Source organism: Chiloscyllium plagiosum, unplaced genomic scaffold (assembly GCF_037043375.1).
Source record: "Chiloscyllium plagiosum isolate Xiang-an unplaced genomic scaffold, Cpla_swu_hap1 HiC_scaffold_6, whole genome shotgun sequence".
Lineage (NCBI taxonomy): Eukaryota > Metazoa > Chordata > Chondrichthyes > Orectolobiformes > Hemiscylliidae > Chiloscyllium > Chiloscyllium plagiosum.
The window spans coordinates 100,731,643-100,752,931 of NW_028270144.1; the positions used below are offsets into that span (position 1 = coordinate 100,731,643).

General features: G+C 39.8%; 1 protein-coding gene across 12 annotated transcripts in view; it reads right to left on the reverse strand.

Moving 5' to 3' along the window:
* Positions 1–21,289, reverse strand: part of LOC122550811 (periostin-like) — a 124,884-nt gene that overhangs the window by 83,070 nt on the left and 20,525 nt on the right. For all 12 annotated transcript variants that reach the window (XM_043692103.2, XM_043692106.2, XM_043692102.2 and 9 more), the window contains exons 3-6: positions 6,761–6,825; positions 3,982–4,139; positions 3,212–3,376; positions 1,710–1,856 (exon numbers count right to left, since the gene is read on the reverse strand). In XM_043692103.2, coding sequence (XP_043548038.1) covers positions 1,710–1,856; positions 3,212–3,376; positions 3,982–4,139; positions 6,761–6,825 — 535 coding nt within the window. The remainder of the gene's footprint in view (positions 1–1,709; positions 1,857–3,211; positions 3,377–3,981; positions 4,140–6,760; positions 6,826–21,289) is intronic.

Sequence of the window (21,289 nt, forward strand, 5' to 3'; positions counted from 1 at the left end):
TTGAAAAGAAAATCCCGAAAGAACAGCTGATGCTGGAAATCAGAAACAAAAACAGAAATTGTTGAAAAAACTCAGCAGGTGTGGCAACATGTGTAGAAAGAAAATAGAGTTAATGTTTTGGGTCCAGTGACCCTTCTTCAGAACTCGTGAGATGTGAACACATGTCTAACTTGTTCATGAGACTGACTCCATACATGTGGTGTCAGCTTATTAAGATCAGCCAAATATTCATGGTCACCGAACTGCCAGTGCAATTTAGTCCAATAAAGAAGTATCAGCATATGCATTTATAAGTGGTATTAACATCAGATGTGATCTTACTGGGAATTAGACGATATATTAATAGAATGGTTTATTTATCCTTATCCTATCAAAATTGATATAAAATTTCCATGTTGCAGCAACAAGCTAATCACAGGGACAAGATGAATCCATTGAATAGATCATTGTACACATCAATAATGCTGGCTCAAAATTGTACTGGAGTGTGATCCCAGAAGGCATGCAGGTCTGGCAGCATCTGTGGAGAATAGGCCAAATTAATGTTTCTGAATTCTTCTTCTGAAGAAGGATTACTGGACTAGAAACATTAACTCTGCTTTCCCTGCACAGAATCTGTTACACATGCCAGAGAAACTGCTACCTTTAAAGTTCCTCTCAGGCTTTCACCTGATGATGAAATGATGCTAATTTTGTTGGGTTGAGGGTCATATTGACATGCCATCTTTCATGCAGCGCCATGTAAATGATGGCATGCTGTGACTCAATGTTTAAAAAATTCTACTTTATATAGTTAGACAGGAATCCACATTTGTTTTCAATCCCAAAGAATAGGAGGCTTTATCAGCAGCAGCTGCCGAATGGGAACTGCTACCTTTCTCTGCAAAATTATTGGAATGTGGTTGCAGACAACTTTCCAATCTGCTAAGCATCCTTACACTGGTTCCACCTTCCTGTGAAGCTGTTAGCTCAGCCTGGTGATAAACCCTCTACAGCCAACTAAAGAAAGGTAGGAATGCATAAATAAACAGCTGCATCTGGCACAAAACCACATGAAAATCTAAGTGCTTGCTGGAAATAGAGAAAGAAACCAAAAAATGATCTTTATGCAGCCCACTCCACTTGGCTTGATGTGGCCAAGTCCAGCAGTGCACAAGCGCTTCCAATACCTTGTCCTAATTCAGGTTTCATAAGGAAGCTGAAGACTTGATGAGCAATATGCCTGGAGCCTAAACACAGTATGCAGCACTTTTATGTGCCTTCTGAGTACATTCCTTAACCTCCTACCTGCTTTGCGGTGGGGCTTTAAATTCGCATACCAAACTCAACCCAAAAATTAAATTGGACCTTAATTAAATGGAAACCTAATTTCTGTCTGATTTTCATTACTTTACTTCCAGACATTGCTATGGGAACGAGATCAAAATCGTCTTCAATTTGTTCACTTACAATTTCATGTTGGCACTCCCATTAACTCATTATATTATGCTTGATCATTCAATTTTTCAGGTGGAATAGCAAGCATTTATAAAACAAATGCTTAAACCTAGTAGTGCTACAATACGTTTGTGTATGCCCAGCATCTTAAACTAAATATTTAGTTATCATGATCAAATTCAATAATAGCTGATATTGAAAGTGTTGATAATCAGAGATCAGGAACTCTTCATAATATTGACGCTTAGATTATTTGTTGTACAGCAATTTACCCTGAGAGATGAAAGCTCTTCAGTTCCTTCAATGACATCTGCAATGGTGTTACCAACTGCTGTGACAACGCGGTCAATGACGTGCACAACACCATTGGTCGCAATGTGATTTGCATAAATCACTCTAGCACAGTTCACTGTAACAATCTGCAAAGGTACAAAGAAGAGAAATGCATTTTGTCTGGGTTTTAGCAATTGATAGATTTTTTTAGTGTACACATTTCAAACATCAAACACTTCACCCTGAGTTCCACATTTTCAAGACTGTTCCTAAAGCAATATTATAAACTTTGCATCTCGAGAGGCAAAGCTTCTTCTCCCATTGCATTCCTTCACTAACTTGCCTCCGTGGCACTAACGTCTCATCATTTCAGTTCAACCTGTCTCATTGAAGCCAACATTGAAGCTGAAATGTTTTCTCCATCACCCTGATGAAGGAGCAGCGGTCCAAAAGCTAGTGCTTCCAAATAAACCTGTTGAACTATAACCTGGTGTTGTGAGATTTTTAACTTTTCCCACCCCAGACCAACACCGGCACCTCCAAATCGTCTCCTTCCACATAGATTTTTAAGATTCCATGTTTCGGCCATTCTTCACCTTATCTACATGTTTCCCCACTATAACATCATTCAATGGGAAGTGGCAATATTACTGCATGAGATTAATGTTTCAGATAAATGTAAATTCAAAGCCTTAGCTCTACAACCCTTCCCCCAGTTCCATCACAAACCCAGAATATGAACTTAGTTTTCTAAATAAAAAGTGCATTGAAGAGCAAGAATTGTTAAAACAGCCATGAAACTTAAAGAAAAGATTCAATACTCTTTAGAGAAGATAACTTCATATCATTTCCTAGCATCCTTCCCTCCTTCACCATCATCCATCATCCCCTATCTCAGATGAGGGCGGAAAGTTATGTCTCTTTGCCTAGAGAGCTTCATGGTCACCTCGATGCGACAGTGAATGTTAAATTAAGAAATTATTCCAGCTAGAAGGCACCAGAGTCAAAATTCATGACCATGTTTGCCTTTGTCATCTGTGACAATGTAACCCTTACTCTGCTGTGAGGTTGGATTTGTGGCTGCAGAGTTGTCAGACTTCAGTGCTAAGCTCCTTAGTGAAGCACTGGCAGCTCAGAGGTTGGTCACTGCTGAGGCTCAGGTAGAAGAATTGCAGAGTACACCCCACCTCCCCCTCCCCCGTTTCCCGCTCTGTGTGTTCCTAATTCTAAGCATTCCCATTGCTGAGGTGTAATACTTCACTCATATCTGGGAGGAAATTATTTGTGTGGAAGTTTTGAAGTCAACAGAACAAACTTTAGCACCTGTCATGTCACTCCTGGTATGCTTTTGAAGTTTGGGACAATCATGGAAAGAACCAAAACAGCAGAATTATAAGCACAGTCAAAATCAGACTGTGTCTGTCAGAGCTCTGACTCCCACACATGAAGGACAGACAAGCTTCAAAAGTGGTGAATAATGTAAAACAGAGTAAAAACCTACCCCATTTGAATAATGATTGATGAGAAGGGGGAAGTCATTGTACATTGATGGTACAGCCATTCCATCTTTCATATCCTTTGTCAATAAACGATAGTCTACCATATGGTAATGCAAAGCATTGAGAAGTTCAATGTTCACATTGCTCAACAGTGCATCACGAATCTCCTGTTGGGGAAAAGAAAGATAATACTAATTATTTAACCAGTTCTTTGTGCCTACAATTTTGAATGTTGTTGTTATAGCCAAGATTATAATTTCATGGATGAATTAATGTCACAAAATATCAGTGTATTTGTGGACCTATTAATAAATGTCTCTTAACTTAAGTGTTAAGAACAGTCATGGATGGAGAAATATTTTTTGCTTCTGCCAAGAAATTGTTTATGAATTTAGTTTATTTTAATACTGTATTTAATCCTGAGCTATTGAACTCAGTTGTTTCTCTTCTTTCCATGAATCCAGAATATCTTTCACACAGATAAACTAACAGCTAACTGAATCATACCATGATGAGGTTTAACTCTGTAGGTTTGAAATTTCCTTTTAAAACAAATCATTTTTACTCTGAAGGGAGATTTTCTGATGTCAGAGACTCACTTTGCAGTGTGGCTGACAATTGATGATTGCCATCGGCCAGAAGTGGAATTCAAGCCTCATCTGTTCAAACTGACTGACAACAGATAACTTGTGCTATTTTTACACAACTCTCCCAGTCTTATTGTCTATTGAAAAGGACTGCTTTTCTGGCACATATTTTATCAACAACTTACAGCATCCAGCAGCATCCAAGCTTCATCACTTGGTGCAAAGAAGGTGAAAGTTCCAACTCCTTCAATCTCTTTTCTGAGCTGAGACCTGTCTGCATAATTCTGTGTACTTCTGGCACCAACAATAGCCAAAGTACCATAGACGTGATCGATAGGGGCAACTAAAAAAAAAAATATAAGGAAGCATTTTACTCACATCTGAGCTTCATATGAAAAATATACCAGCAAACACAATGTAAACCTTTGAAGTTCTGCACATTGAAATAATAATACTTGATCTTAGCAACAGACGACTACTATGTTGTACTCAATTACAGTAATGACATAAATTGTCATCCTATCATCATTTCCATTACAGGCATTCCCAATTGCTCGGGAGAATTTGGACAACTATTATAAAATTTACTTTGGAAATAAAATGACTTTATATATTTATGATGGCCAGTGCACTATATTGTCAACATTGTAAAGTGTCTCAGGTGATTGCATTTCAAAGGTCTCTTAAAATATTATTGGTTTATGAAATTAAATCACATCACTACATTGCAAATTATAATTCCAAACACTATGTTCTACAATGAGTTAATGTTGCCCACTGAAGTTGCAATGATTCATTTATTGCTTCATTCACATTAGATCAAGGGTGTCTATTCTGGCATGAAGTCTGGCAGTGCAGTGGGTGGTATCGCTGCCTCTGAGGCACATGTTCCAATTTCAATCCATTCATAGCTGAGAAAGGTGTATTCATATTCATAGTGCAGCCTGGCAGGTTGAATGTCGACCTGCAAATCCTTCTAAAACATAGCAACAACAAGCAGTCGGAGTGAGAGAGAATCTGGATCAATCATGTGAAGGAGATAACCTTGGCGTCTGCGCCGTCACTATTCTTAGCCCCAACATGCAGGTAGAAAGTGCATATTGACACAAGCAACTTGGATGCCTCAAGTGAACTGTAACATACCGTCTATTGTGGGAGCAAGCTCTCCCAAATGTAGCTGACTCTCCTGTTCAGACTTTATGACATCCACTAATGCTAGCATTCTAGTAAGAAATTATGTCTGGGAATAAAAACCTTCTGAAAAAAATTAACATCTCATTTAAATAATAATATAAAAATGCCTTCAAATGTTAACATTTCATGTACAATAAATAGCAGAAAATATACATGCTGGAGGATGAAGGTGAAAGCTTTAAAAAAAGAGGATTTTTTTTAAACTAGTGATGGATAAACTAATAGATTCCTGCTGGTTGCACAGAACTGCCCAATTGGTTAGAAATTTTTAAACTTTGTTTGATAGATTGGTTAAACATGACTGAATACAGGGTGAAATACTCTCTAACTACTGTTGTACAATGACAAACAAATGCTCAATGATTTATATGACAACTCAAGACTTCTAAAAGCTCTTTAATTCATTAACAGCATGATACATCAGGTTTATTTGAGGATTTACTGCACCACGCAAAATAGGAAGGCTGCCAATATTGAACATGCTGATTCAAAGTAGATTAGAATTACTTTCAGCACTTCTGGATGACTATTGCAGGAAGTAGGAATACTACATTTATCCTCAGCCTCACTGTGTCCAGAGGAACTGCAGCTCTATAATTATTTCCAGTACCTCGAGATGGAGAAGGTAGGGGAGATTACTAAGGATACCACAATTACTTCCATTCAGGATGGATGGATGCATTAGAATTAGTCAAGTACATGTGATTAATAATTTAATTATGAGTCGAGTCAAAAAATATGTGGTGGATAATTATCTTCAGAACCTGACATTGGTATTCCAGATTTCAGCAGCTTTCTTCAATGTAAACATAATTCATGAAGTTAAAAATCACACAACACCAGGTAAGAGTCCGACAGGTTTATTTGGAATCACTACCTTTTGCAGCTCTCCGAAAGCTAGTGCTCCCAAATAAACCTGTTGGACTATAACATAGTGTTGTGTGATTCTTAACTTTGTACACCCCAGTCCAACACCATCATGTCCAAATCATAATTCATGAGAGTTGTTCCTCACTAATTTCTAGGTCAATCAATAGACATGTCAACTGAAAAATCAATCTTCATTATTACATTTGAGAGCTGTTTTCTAATATTCTGCTGGACTAATGCAGAAATATTTTTTGTCTAAGACGTTACCTCATTTTACAGATTGCTAACATTTGATTTCATTTTGCTTGAAATAGACCAAATGTTTTACACCAGGAAGATTAGATTAGATTATTTACAGTGTGGAAACAGGCCCTTCGGCCCAACAAGTCCACACCGACCCACCCATTTCCCTACACCTAAGACTATGGGCAATTTAGCATGGCCAATTCACCTGACCTGCACATCTTTGGACTGTGGGAGGAAACCCGAGCACCCGGAGGAAACCCACGCACACACGGGGAGAATGTGCAAACCCCACACAGGCAGTCGCCTGAGGCAGGAATTGAACCCAGGTCTCTGGCGCTGTGAGGCAGCAGTGCTAACCACTGTGCCACCCACAAAATTCAATTTCTGTTATGGGCATTATTTCTTCATTGCTATGCCCAGGGCGTTGCTGCAAAATCTATTAACAAACCAGCATTTAAGATTTCTAGATTGTCTCCTAATTTGCATTCTCTCTGAATACAGCAGATGATGAAGATACAATTTCATACAAAGAAAAAACAATTGGCATACATAATAAAAAAAAATCGCAATTTCTCAGCAATTCCACTGTATTCAATAAATAAAATTGCATCTAATCAAATGGTAAAAATGATTAAATCTGGACATTTTAATTACCTGCTGGGCACCCACGCCCTTCATCAAGCCTCATGTATCCTGGGCAGCATTCATATAGTACCAACCTGCAGTCAAAACAAATGAAAATGAACATATAATTTAACTACAAAAATAATCTAGTTGGATACATTGACTGAGAAAACAAGTCTCGAAGAAAATGAGTTATGACTAAATTGTTCAGAGCTTTCAGCATATGAAAATATGCAATTCTCTGTGGCTGCTTCTCTGTTCACCAAGATAATTGATTATTGTGAGAATGTGTGTTCAAATTGAAATGGGGTCATAATTGACCCCACTTGAACTTCTAATCACATCATCACTAAGACACTCATTTTCACTTCTGTAACATTGCTCAAGCTCAACCCTGCCTCAACTAATCTGCTGCTGAAACCCTCATTCATGCCTTTGTTATCCCTCAATTTGACTATTCACTTCTGGTTAGTTTCTCACATTCTACCTTACCCACAGATTATCCAAGTTACTGCTGTCTGTGACTTATTTGTGTCAAACCCCATTCATCTGGCACCCATGTGCTAGCTGGCCTGCAGTACTCTCTACCAAGAAATGTCTTGAGTTTAAAATTCTAGTCTTTGTCATCAAATTCAATATGGTCTTGCTCCTCCCTATCCATGCAATTCCCTCTAGCTCTACAATCTTATGAGTTACCAGCAGCTACTTTTGGCTTCTTCAAATCCTCTACAGGTAGAAAATCATTTATCTGAACATCCAAAATCCGAAGGCTTTTTGTGAAAATGTTTTCTCATTAACAAGGTTGCTTGGCAAGCAAATAGTTAACCCAAGTCAACACCCACTCAATGTGTGTCACTCAGATGTGACGTGGGGAGGCATAGCCAAGCACCATTAGGCCTGTGAACCCTCCCAATTCGATACCCACTCAATGCATGTCACTCAGGTATGACATGAGGGGGCGTGGCCAAGCATGTCCTTACTTAGAAGTTTGTTCCTGTATAAAGTTTTTTAAAATTTCACCATTAAACTATCACTTATTCTGAAAACTGAAAAATTTCTGATAAAGGATCTTCTACCTGTATTTTAATCTTGCCAATGGTGCACATATCTCATAAATAATTATACATACAAAAAACTGCTCCACCATTCGTGACTGTGGCTTCAATTATGTAGAATCTAAGCTCATGCATTCTCTCTATACTCCTTTCCACCTTTATACCTCATTGCAACAGATCAAAACCTCAGATTAATTATGGACATATTGAACTTATAATTACAACTTTTTTTTAATACAGGTAATGCAGCTAAAAGATGACTGCAGATGTAAATTCAGTGACATGCAAAGCTCAGAAAGGAAAGGTTGTCACACCTGAAAAGATAACAAGGAAACGTCAAGCAGAAACTAGAACCTCTTCAAAGAGAGAGATGCAATTCAAAACAAACTGGACTGTGATTTCCTGTAGCTGCAGTGATAATGAGGGATTAACAAACTCTCTCAGCAGAAAGCTAACTCCTGTGAAGTCTGTCCAAAACTACAGATATGTTTGTTACTTCCTTCTAGGAAAGTATAAAAAAAGGATTAAAAACAAGCCAGTCATTGTGCTATAGTGGACTAATCACTTGTGTGTAGGGAAGGTCACAGCTTCAGAACAGTCATTAGACACCCCTGTACTGCAGGTAAAGAATGACTTTCCTCATTCTGAGTATTGGAAGCAAGGCAAACCAATGAAGTCACTGTCAAAAGTAAAACAGGACAAAAGCCTATCTGCAAAATTACAGTTCCAAGAATCTTAAAAACAAATGTGTCACTGCCAATATCAGTTATACCAGTATCATTCACGTCAAAAGTCACAAAGTTCCAACACCTACTCTTCAAGAAATCTACACTGATTTGTATCATCTTTTTTTTTACTCAATTCAAATTCTGTTCTGTAGATCTGTCACATTTATTATTTCTTCAGTAGGTAATAAAATCCCACTTTCTTTAACTCGAGAAAACATGAATAAGTTGGCTGTTTTTAAGATATAAATACATTTGCATCCACAAGAAAAGGGATCCTTTTTAACTAACCCAGTTGCAACTAACCAAATAAGGGAGTGAATTAAGAGAAGCCAATTCATTGCTTCTCACCTGGGTACAGGACCATTTAAGGATAACCCATCTGGAATTGCAAAGACTTGGGGACCCTTGCCAAAGATCTTGTCATTATGCTTTCTTCCTTTAACTATAAAGCAAAACCCTTAAAACCTATCACTTTGACCAAATAGTCATCATTTGACTTAATCTCTAACTTTATACTTGATTCTGTGTCTTTAAGCTGTGTATTACCACTGCTGAGAAACACCCTAGGATGTTTTAGTAAGTTGTTCATTGCACATCTCATTGATGCCAATTGAACATTTCAACAGCACAGGGTTATTTTTTTTAAGTGAAATGAGCCCACACTATGAGCAAGAAATCTATCTTTTTATTGATGCAAATCTTCTCATTTACAAATTATAAGGGATTGGATTCTGGTGGGTGTCAAAATGGCCAGTAATGAATCAGCTTTTTTTCCACTCTTTTAGAGAGGAGACTGTGTTATACGTCAAAAAGGAGATTATTTATTCCCCTATAATCATAAAGAAATGCATTGTCTACCTGTAATGCAGAGCATGATTTGGCATAGTTGATATAGTGCAAGTTGTTAGGAAATTCTAATCATTTCATATTAAATAATTTACTTAGTTTTAAAATCTTCCTGATCTTCAGCTAAATACCTACCAATATAGCAAAAAAAATGAACTGATTTAGGAATCAAACTAGATTATGACAGGCTCAAGATTAATGTGACTCAACATGACGTGGTGGCCATATGTATCCAAATTTTATTTTGCTAATGGTCCTCAGTAGACCCTTTGTTTGTGAAATGCAGGTGCAGCAACACTTTCGGGGCCAATTCTACACATGTGCTTCCCTTCCATCCAATTTTTCTCACTGGCAGTTCATAACCTGAGATGATAAACATGTTATTGAATCATACAATGGTTATAGTACGGAAGGAAGCCATTCAGCCCATTGTTTCAATGACATATCTCTGCAAAACAACTCAGCTATTTCCCTTTCCCTGTCCTTCCCCTGTAGACTGGCCAACATTGTCTCTTCAAGCATGTATTACATTCCCTTTTGAAAGCGGTTATTGATTCTGCCATCAGGCAGTATTTTCAAGATACTATCCACTTGCTACTTAAAATTGTTTTTTTTGTTCAGGATGCTTTTGTTTCTTTTGTCATTCACCTTAATCAGTGGTATACAGTACTTCTGCCATTTAAAACTGTTTCTCCCTTCCAATCTGTTCAGACTCCTCAAGATTTAAAAAGTTGCTATCAAAACTTTTCTCAACCTTGCCTTTTCCAAGAGCAACTCCCCAATTTCTCTATTCTCCATTCTATTCTATAACTAAAGTTCTGTGTCTCTGGATCCATTCTTGTCAATTTCCCTCATGCCTTTATGTCCTTGTAAAAATTCCCAGACTCAAGCACTATACACTGCTCTAGTTGAAATCATACGAGTGTATTAGAAGGGATTATCTTAGCTTCCTTGCTCTTACACTCTACTTTTATTCATAAAGCCAGGATCCTTTGTGCCTTGTTAATCATTTTTTCAAATTTTTATTTCATGGATTTCAATTTTGCTGTCAAGCCTGTCCTGTAGCACTTCACCATGAGCACCACATCAACTGCATCATTCTCACCAACCCTTCCCGTCAGTTCACCTTAAACTTAATCAGATTAATTAAAAACAAACTACTGGTTTTATGTAATTAATCTACATTTTTCCACGTGACAGTTAGCTTTGTCTTGGATTATTACTTCTAAAAACTTTCCCATCACTAGGGTTAAACTGTAATTTATTCTTCTATACTTACTTGAACAATGTTGCATTATTTGCAATTCTCAGTCCTCTGCATCGTCCTTGTAACAAAGGAGGATTAGAAGACTACAGCCCTGCCTCTGTAATTTCTACCCTATTTCCCCCAGTATTTATGGTTGATGCTCATCTTTGATATATCATCTTTAATTAATCTGTCTCAATTACTTTCCCTTCTTCCTTGGTTAATACAGATGCAAAGTACTCAGCTAGAACGTCAGCTATGTCCTCTCCTGTCATGCATAAATTCCCATTTTGGTGTTTAAAAATTAACCCAGTCCTTTTTTTTTACTCTTTAATAAGTCAATAGAAGACTTTTTTTGTTTCATTTTCCCTCCAAACCCATTATATTCAGTCTGGTTCTCACTAGTATTACCAACTTGATTTCTGCTATATGCATCTTTTTCTTGATTCACTTATTTTCTGCACCTTACATCATCCAGGGAACACTGGTTTGGCTTGTTTTTTTTTAAGCTTTTCTGGTCGTTCATCTTAATTGTTGGGAAACTGTCTGGAACTTGCTCACCATTTCCCAGGGTAGACTCTTGGCAAGAAAAAAAAGTGTCCCTCAAGACCATGTGATTCTCCTCAATTGATAGACAGGATTTAGTCAGCCAGTTCTCACTCATGGCTTGCTGAGCTGAAGGATATTGTTCCACCTATAGTCTGCATTGTTCTCTCTCCGCAAGGCAGGCCTTTGTAAAACTTTGTCAGTCCCATAGAAACAAGTATCTGGCTTCTACTTTGGAACAGGTCAGCATGTTCTGTGTAGAAATCTGGAACTCATTGAGCAAGACAACACAGATGTGGGCAAGTAATCCACCTTATGGTACTGCAGTGTTTCAGAGCACTGTTAAGTTGACCTCACAAAAGGTGCTGCCTGAGATATCAGCTCTCCACTAGAAATTAATAAATTAGATGGCTGCAAAACATAAAAGGTCAACACAGCAAGAAGGTCTCCCAAGTTTACTTGCTCCAGTAGAATAATTCTAAATATAAATATCAGAAACAGCAAACCGTTAAGCAATTACCATGATGCTGATGATCCCACCAGCATGGAGACATAACTCACCCTTGCTGATAACCCATGTGCACATTTCAGAGAATATGATTTATTTATTTTAAAATCTTTACATCTGGTAGCTGTAAAGCATTCAATGCATTAGCTACTGCCAAAGAAAGAGCAATTGAGCCATTCCAGTGAACCATTTAAACGATATAGCAAATAGAAGTGTGTATTATGTCTACAGCAGAAAGCCAGACAGGATTTCATTGAACAGACATCAGATAGCATGTCTACTGATTGAAGCCATTTGGAATTAACAATGAAAGCCTTAAGTCAACTAACTGCGGGATCGTCAGGTCCACTTTGGCAGCACCTGGCCTGTTTACACACGCCTGTGAATCATGTTACATCGCAGCAAAGCAAAATGAAACCCATACCCTGCAGGTGGGAACTTGTGCTGTGCAACAAAGCCAGATCAGGCCACTTTTAATTGCTCTATACGTGAGGACAGGTCTAATTCAGAACAGCTGCTAACCTGATGAAGAAATGGAGGCAGCTGCTAGGTAACCACAGTGGGGGACAAAAAGATTTTACTGCTGAGTCCAGTAATGTAAAGGAAGATCAACTTTAAAAGCGTGTGCAAACAAATGGACTCCTTCCTTTTAACAGTAATTGATTAGGTTCACTGACATTTCACATTCCAGGCAACTGAATGTTATTGTGGGAAGACTGAGGTCATGTGGTACCTCCTATGCTTCATTCTTCAACTGGCGTTTACTTTAGAAGAGGAGCAAAATAAATGTGTCACATTTGTGTGAAGAGCTTTAGGGTCATGAGGTAAGGGCAACGCAGTCCACATGCCTCTTGTAGCAGCAAAACCACATGAAATTGGTGTCCTTGGCCTCAGTTTTAATTGCTGATGAACTGAGCTGAGCCAGTTATGAATCTAGAGTTCGTGGTCAAAGAGGTGAAGGTCATAAAGAGCATGTAAATTTATCCAGCTCACACACCAGCCAAAAGCTGGACAAACATCCAGGATAGGGGCACATGCAAAAAGGAAGGGTGGATGTTGAATGGTGATCAGCAAGGACCTGCAGATTTAAAATAACTTCTGAAATAAAAATCAATCATTCACAGGACATTGGCATCACTGGTTAGGTCAGGTTTAATTGCTGAAAGGACACTTATATAATCGACAACATTGCTGTGGGGCTGGAGTCACATGTAGTCACTAGAGAAGGATGGCAGATCTGGGCACAAGTGAATCAGTTAGATTTCTCTTACAACAATCGACAGTAGTTACACAGTCACCACCGGACTAGATTTTTCTTTAAAATTACAGATTTTTCTAAGACATTAACTTCATCATCTGCCCTGGTGAGATTTGAGCTCATTTTCCAAGACCATTATCTTGCAGGTTCTGGGCTACTCATTGAATTGCATTATCACTTCACCACCACCTTCCCTAGAAGGCATACACCCTCTTTTGACTCAATGAGAGAAATTACAGGAGAAACTCAGCACGTCTTGCAGCATTTGCGGAGAAAAATCAGAATTAACATTGAGTCCAGTGACCCTCCCTCAGAACCCTTCTACAGTTGAGAAGACATCTTGTTTGATGGCAGTCCCCAGTGCTCTGTCTAACTTGTTACTTGATTGTCATCTATTTGAAGGCGTTTGCTGCAACAGGTTTAAGACATGTTGCAGACAGGAGCAATCAGATGTTGCCAGGGTTAAAAACAGGCATTCCACCTCACTTTTGCACATCTGTAGCACCCCTTTAAGGCTTTCCTCATGAATATTCTCAAATGAAGTTATACCAATATCTTAAGTGTCAATTTCCACTGTGTCTGTAGACACATTCACCACCTGCCTTAATGTGGTAAAAACAAAGACTGTAGATGCTGGAAATCAGATTCTGGATTAGTGGTGCTGGAAGAGCACAGCAGTTCAGGCAGCATCCAAGGAGCTTCGAAATTGACGTTTTGGGCAAAAGCCCTTCATCCAGAACCTGCCTTAATGTACCTACAGGAACGAGTGAAACACAGGCAAAGCAATGCCCACGTCTGATTTTATTTAGAGTTGTAAAGTCATAGAGATGTACAGCACGGAAACAGACCCTTCGGTCCAATTCGTCCATGCCAACCAGATATCCCAACCCAATCTAGTCCCACATGTCAGCACCTAGCCCATATCCCTCTAAACCCTTCCTCTATTCATACACCCATCCAGATGCCTTTTAAATGCTGCAATTGTATCAGCCTACACCACTTCCTCTGACAGCTCATTCCATCAGCAAACTTACTAACTATACCTCTCATGCTCACGTCCAAATCATTTATATAAATGATGAAAAGAAGTGGACCCAGCATCGATTCTTGTGGCACTCCACTGGTCACAGGCCTCCAGTCTGAAAAACAACCCTCCACCACCACCCTCTGTCTTCTACCTTTGAGCCAGTTCTGTATCTAAATGGCTAGTTCTCCCTGTATTCCATGAGATCTAACCTTGCTCATCAGTCTCCCATGGGGAACCTTGTCAAATGCCTTACTGAAGTCCATATAGATCATATCTACCACTCTGCCCTCATCAATCCTCATTGTTACTTCTTCAAAAAACTCAATCGAGTTTGTGAGACATGATTTCCCATGCACAAAGCCATGTTGACTATCCCTAATCAGTCCTTGCCTTTCCAAATACATGTACATCTTGTCCCTCAGGATTCCCTCCAACAACTTGCCTGCCACTGACAGCAGGCTCACTGGTCTATAGTTCCCTGGTTTGTCCTTAGTACCCTTCTTAAACAGTGGCACCACATTTAGATTAGATTAGATTACATTACAGTGTGGAAACAGGCCCTTCGGCCCAACAAGTCCACACCGACCCGCCGAAGCGCAACCCACCCATACCCCTTATCTAACACTACGGACAATTTAGCATGGCCAATTCACCTGACCTGCACATCTTTGAACTGTGGGAGGAAACCGGAGCACCCGGAGGAAACCCACGCAGACACGGGGAGAACGTGCAAACTCCACACAGTCAGTCGCCTGAGGCGGGAATTGAACCCGGGTCTCTGGCGCTGTGAGGCAGCAGTGCTAACCACTGTGCCACCGTGCCGCCCACAAACCTTTAGTCTTCTGGCACCTCACCTGTGACTATTGATGATACAAATATCTCAGTAAGAGGCTCAGCAATCACTTCCCTAGCTTCCCACGGTGTTCTCGGGTACACCTGATCAGGTCCTGGGGATTTATCCACTTTTATGCATTTCAAGACATCCAGCACTTCTTCCTCTGTAAAATGGACAGTTTTCAAGATGTCACCATCTATTTCCCTAAAGTCTATATCTTCCATATCCTTTTCCACAGTAAATATTGATGCAAAATACTCATTTAGTATCTGCCCCGTCTCCTGCTGCTCCACACAAAGGCCGTCTTGCTGATCTCTGAGTGGCCCTATTCTCTCCCAAGTTACCCTTTTGTCCTTAATATATTTGTAAAAACCCTTTGGATTCTCCTTAATTCTACGTGCCAATGCTATCTCATGTCCCCTTTTTGCCCTCTTGATTTCCCTCTTAAGTATACTCCTACTTCCTTTATACAGTCTTAAGGATTCACTCAATCTATCCTGGCTATACCTGACATATGCTCCCTTCCTTTTCTTAACCAAACCCTCAATTTCTTTAGTCATCCAGCATTCCCTATACCTACCAGCCTTTCCTCTCACCCTAACAGGAATATATTTTCTCTGGATTCTCGTTATCTCATTTCCGAAGGCTTCCCATTTTCCAGCTGTCCCTTTACCTGCGAACATCTGCTCCTCCAATCAGTTTTTGAAAGTTCTTGCCTAATACCATCAAAATTGGACTTTCTCCAATTTAGAACTTCAACTTTTAGATCTGGTCAATCCTTTTCCATCACTATTTTAAAACAAATAGAATTATGGTCGCTGGCCCCAATGACAACTCAGTCTTATTTCCCAAGAATAGGTCAAGTTTTGCATCTTCTCTAGTAGGTACATCCACATACTGAATCAGAAAATTGTCTTGTACATACTCAACAAATTCCTATCCATCTAAATCTGTAAGGCAGTTCTAGTTGATGTTTGGAAAGTTAAAATCCCCTACCATAACCACCCTATTATTCTTACAGATAACTGAGATCTCCTTACAAATTTGTTTCTCAATTTCCCTCTGACTATTAGGGGGTCTATAATACAATCCCAATAAGGTGATCACCCCTTTCTTATTTCTCAGTTCCACCCAAAAACTTCCCTGGATGTATGTCCGGGAATATCCTCCCTCAGCACAGCTGTAATGCTATCCCTTCTCAAAAACACCACTCCACCTCCTGTCTTGCCTCCCTTTCTGTCCTTCCTGTCGCATTTGTATCCTGGAACATTAATCTGCCAGTCCTGTCCATCGCTGAGCCACATTTCTGTAGTTGCTATGATATCCCAGTCCCATGTTCCTAACCATGCCCTGAGTTAATCTGCCTCTCCTGTTAGGCCTCTTGCATTGAAATAAATGCAGTTTAAGTTATCAGTCCTACCTTGTTCTCTGCTTTGTCCCTGCCTGCCCTGACTATTTGACTCGCCTTTGTTCCCTGCTGTACCAGTCTCAGATTGAAATCTTTCCTCACTATCTTCCTGGGTCACACACCCCTACCTTACTAGTTTAATTCCTCCCGGGCAGCTCTAACAAATCTCCCTGCCAGTATATTAGTACACCAGCTCCTCAGCCATGCAGTCATCTGCACTATCCTCCTATTCCTGCCTTCACGAGCTCGTAGCACTGGGTGTTATCCGGATATTACTGCTCTCGAGGGCCTCCTTTTTAAATTCCTGCCTAACTCTCTGTAATCTCCCTTCAGAATCTCAACCTTTTCCCTTCCTATGTCGTTGGTTCCAATATATACAATGACCTCCTGCTGGTCTCTCTCCCCCTTGAGAACATTCTGCACCCTCTGAGACATCCTTGATCCTGGCATCAGGGAAGCAACACACCATTCTGATTTTTCGCTGCTGGCCACAGAAACATCTGTCAGTACCTCAAACTAGAGAGTCCCCTAACACAACCAATTGCTTGGAATCTGACAAACCCCTCATTACATTAGAGCTAGTCTCAATACCAGAAACTTAGCTGTTCATGCCACATTCCCCTGAGAATCCATCACCTCCTACATTTTCCAAAGCAGTATACTTGTTTGAAATGAGGATCGCCACAGAAGACTCCTGCGCTACTTACCTACCTCTCTTACCTTTCCTGAAGTTAACCCATCTATGTGACTGTATCGGAGACTTCCCTCCTTCCTATAACTGCCACATCCCCCTTGCTCTTGTAAATTCCTCATTGCATCTAACTGCCTCTCCAACTGATCCATTCAATCTGATAGGATTCGCAACCAATGGCATTTATTGCAGATATAATCCTTAGTAACCCGTAAACTCTCCCTAAACTCCCACATCCGACAAGAAGAGCATATCACTCTACTAAGGGCCATTTTTGCTTCTTTCAATCCACAGACCCAGAAAATAGCACTGTCTTATTCCTCTACAAAACACTGCTTCAGGTTAAATTAATACTTATGGCCTATATTTTAAGTTTAGTCAAGAGACATAGCTCAATAAAACATATAATTGGGCGGCACGGTAGCACAGTGGTTAGCACTGCTGCCTCATAGCACCAGAGACCCGGGTTCAATTCCTGCCTCAGGCGACTGACTGTGTGGAGTTTGCACATTCTCCCCGTGTCTGTGTGGCTTTCCTCTGGGTGCTCTGGTTTCCTCCCACAGTCCAAAAATGTGCAGGTTAGGTAAATTGGCCATGCTAAATTGCCCATAATGTTCGGTGTAGGGGAATGGGTCTGGGTTGGGTACGCTTCAGCGGGTCGGTGTGGACTTGTTGGGCCACAGGGCCTGTTTCCACACTGTAAGTAATCTAATAATCAAGAAAGAACCCACTCTACTCACTACTGCAGACTTATTTTAAGGCCTCGCTTAAAATCCACTTATCTGCTTTGTTTTTCAAACAGCCAATATGTGCTCTCATCTAAAGACAGCAGAACACTCCCTCAGTGCTAGTTGTGTCAGTCTAGATTAGGTATTCCAGCCTCTTGAGTGGGATTCAAACCTACTCCTGGTGCATATCTAAGGCGAAGATAGATTCTTGATCAGTCAGGAAATCAATGGGTAATGGGGGAAAGGTCAGGAAAGTGGACATGAAGAATGTCAGATCAGATTAAATGGCAGAGCAGGCAGGAGGGGCTAACAGCCTACTCCTGTATCTATTTCTTATGGTCTTAACCCTAAATGCTCTAATTTACAGGCATGAACACTACCAAGTAAGGCTGGCACAATATAAAGTCGTCAGGATGTAGTAATGTTGAAGATCATGTAACTCTTACGATGAATATAAAAATGTATTACATTCTTTCCAAAAATAACTAGCGGAACAAATTTATGACAACAAGAAGTGTCAAATAGGCTAAAGCTCATGAGTGCAATGCAAAAATTGGGAGTGGCAATCTGACAAGGGAGTCTCGTTCCTGAATGGACTATGGAAAAAATAAACATTAAATGTATCTGCAAGCTTCTCAGGCCCATGGAGATTTCTCAGGCATTCTGACTGGCAGCCAATGATACAAACATAAATTCACAGGGCTGGTCTCACACAGTAAGCGCTGGGGGATTTAACCACAATGTTGATGTAAAACTTGTTCCAATGGCAGAGGAAAGGAAATTGAATAGGCTATAGTACAGGGCTGCTCTAATGGCATCAGGCTGCTCTCCAAAAGTTCTAAGTTACAGCTAAAGTCCCACAACTACTTGTCTTAATGCTTCTGATGACCCCGGTAATGCACAGATGTTTCTAGTTGGACCCTAATAAGAGGTCCTCTCAATCTGAAACATTTCTCCCACATGCTGCCTGACAGTTCTAGCAGTACCTAGCAGTTCCAGCACATTTTGTTTTTATTTCAGATTTTCAACATCCACAGCTTTTTTTTTGCATTTATTTTCTGGTTGGCTCGGTCCCATGAACAAAGCAGAGTGCCATGTTCTTTAGGTGATCCACCCTGAGGAGCCCCACAAGCAGAAGACCAAGAAAAGAGGCTTGAAGCCTCCCGCATTAACATTGCTCAAGCTGACACTACTGTGTACCTGGGCAGCCTCCAAAACTAGTCACAGGCTAACCAACAAGGAAGACCCGAAGGACATCAGTAAACCAACTGATTTTTTAACAATAATTCAACTGCAAATTACCAGGTTATTGAGTACAAATTCACCATTTATAACCTCTAGGTTTCCAGTCTGATGCTCTAACCATGATATTCATTTTATTTGACACCAAAGAAGGTAACTGTGTAGGAATTCCATCCACCAAACCCCAGAACATGTGTTAACACTTACTTCAGTCAAAGCAAATCACTTTATCCTTGTACCGAAGCTATTAGAATATAAAAAAAACACAATTTTAATTTTACTACTACATCCTCTGCAAAATGTTCTTGCAAATCCACAAGATTCATAGAAGGCTAGAAATAAAATTTCAGCTCATTAAAAGACTCCAAGCTCGAGTTGACTGAAAAATGTTGTATACGTGAAATAACTGCACAGGCATTGGTATCCTGTCACCGAGTCACTCTTTATATTTGTGCGCACTTTACATGAGCTGTGACCAGCCAGCCCCTAGATTGAGGAGCCCTTCTGAACCTTCTACTTCTTCCTTTCTTCTTTTTTCCTCCATGTCACCCATGTCTGTGTGACCAACACACCTACTGATTGGAGTGACAATTTGAATGAAATAATTCATTCATTGAAATGATGCGAGAAATAATTTGCAGTCATCAAATCTTTGAGCGTCTGAGTTTACACACACTGAACCATACACAGAATGCCACAATGCATTCACAAGTTCTGAGTTTTGGAGAAATATAGAATGCCCCTATCTCCACTGAGTATTCTGGATGACTTGAGCAAATGGCCCAGTACGTGTAGTGAATGCAAATGCAGATGTGGCTGAACAGTACAATTAATTACTGTCCATTCTACCTGTTCCCAGCAGAAATCATCTTCTATGCTGAAACTCTTGGAAAAAGGTTTGCATTTTGGAAGGAATCCATCTGGACAAATAAATATTCTTTCCAACCACGATTACAAGAAATCTTTGCACTTGGGATAGCATATTAATTTCAATAAACAGCACATTTCTACATGGTGTACATTTTTTAAAAACAGAAAATAGTCTTGCCAGACTGTGGTCCGAATGCCCAAGTTCCACATGTTTCATTGAGTGTCTACACAAGAATATTATCTTAGTAGAGGTCATGACAGAATATGAGCCCAGACCTGCTTCTGAAAGAATCACTGGACAGCAACCAATGTCAATGTTTCGAGGAACAATAACTCGAGTGTATAATATATAATGCTGCAGACATAGTGAGTGTCCTATCTTATCTGATTCAGATACAGTATTTCTTGAGGCTAGTTTTCGCATTGGCCACTATTTCCCATAGACCGGAAAGTGCGGAGACAGCTTAACAATTAAAGAACTTTCTGACTAGCTTATCTCCCTAATTAGCCTGCAAAGATAAATGACTTGATTTCCCCAGAAACTAACATTACTGATACTGTGGAGTGAACTGACGAATGGTTACATCTGAAATGTTGATTTCTCGTCTCCACAGACAGCATTTGACTCATTGACTATTGTCAGTGTCATCTGTTCTGATTTGAGATTCTATTACTTGTGCATTTTACATTTAACTACAGACGGTCTGTCCACAAGTAGGACGTCTCTCAAAGCTGGTGTTCCATTATTACAGTATTCAATTGTCAAATGTTTTACAAAGTCCAGCTCTCACATAAACACATCTATTTACTGTTACCTAATATGTAAATATGGATTACCGCATGAGACTTTAGAACTGTAGATTCCTGAAAAGCTAAAACGTTGACATGTAAAAGCAATAAGATCCAACAATAGGCTCAACACAAATTAAATTTAAAGACTGAGCACCATGGAGTGACACTGTAGTATACTGTAGGTTCCTTCAACTGGATAATGAAGGTTTTCTTCGCTTTCTCCCCTGTAAAAGGGACAAATATACCCCTGAAGGATAGGCAGACAGATGATCCATCCTTCAATCTCTATAATGCTGCCTTAACGAGCAGAAACTCTGGGAGGGATTGTATAGTTGTCTGACTGACATGGGTTATGGCAGGATTTATGGTAGAATCACACAAGACGGCCAGTAAGACCTGGCTCAACATTGGGAGCAATGCGCCGAACCTTTTAACCTCTCATGGCCATTGAGGAGAGTTTCTCTTTAGGCAGCAGCCAACTGCTAATTAAAAGGGGATAATTACTTTTAAAACGCCTTATTGACTGCACATCTCACCTCATTAATATGCAGCTTCCTATCATGTTAAATGCACAAAACAAACTAGACATCAAGAATTCTCAATATGGAAATCACAGCAGGTGCCTGGTGACTTTAGCTCATCACTGACTGGGAAGAACCTTTATTTGCTCACCATGTAATGAAATCTCAAGACGCAATTCATATGCACGTCTCATTCATGGATACTGGTGTCCAAGATTTGATGATCCCCTATGATTCTCATGGCATCTCTCAGATTTG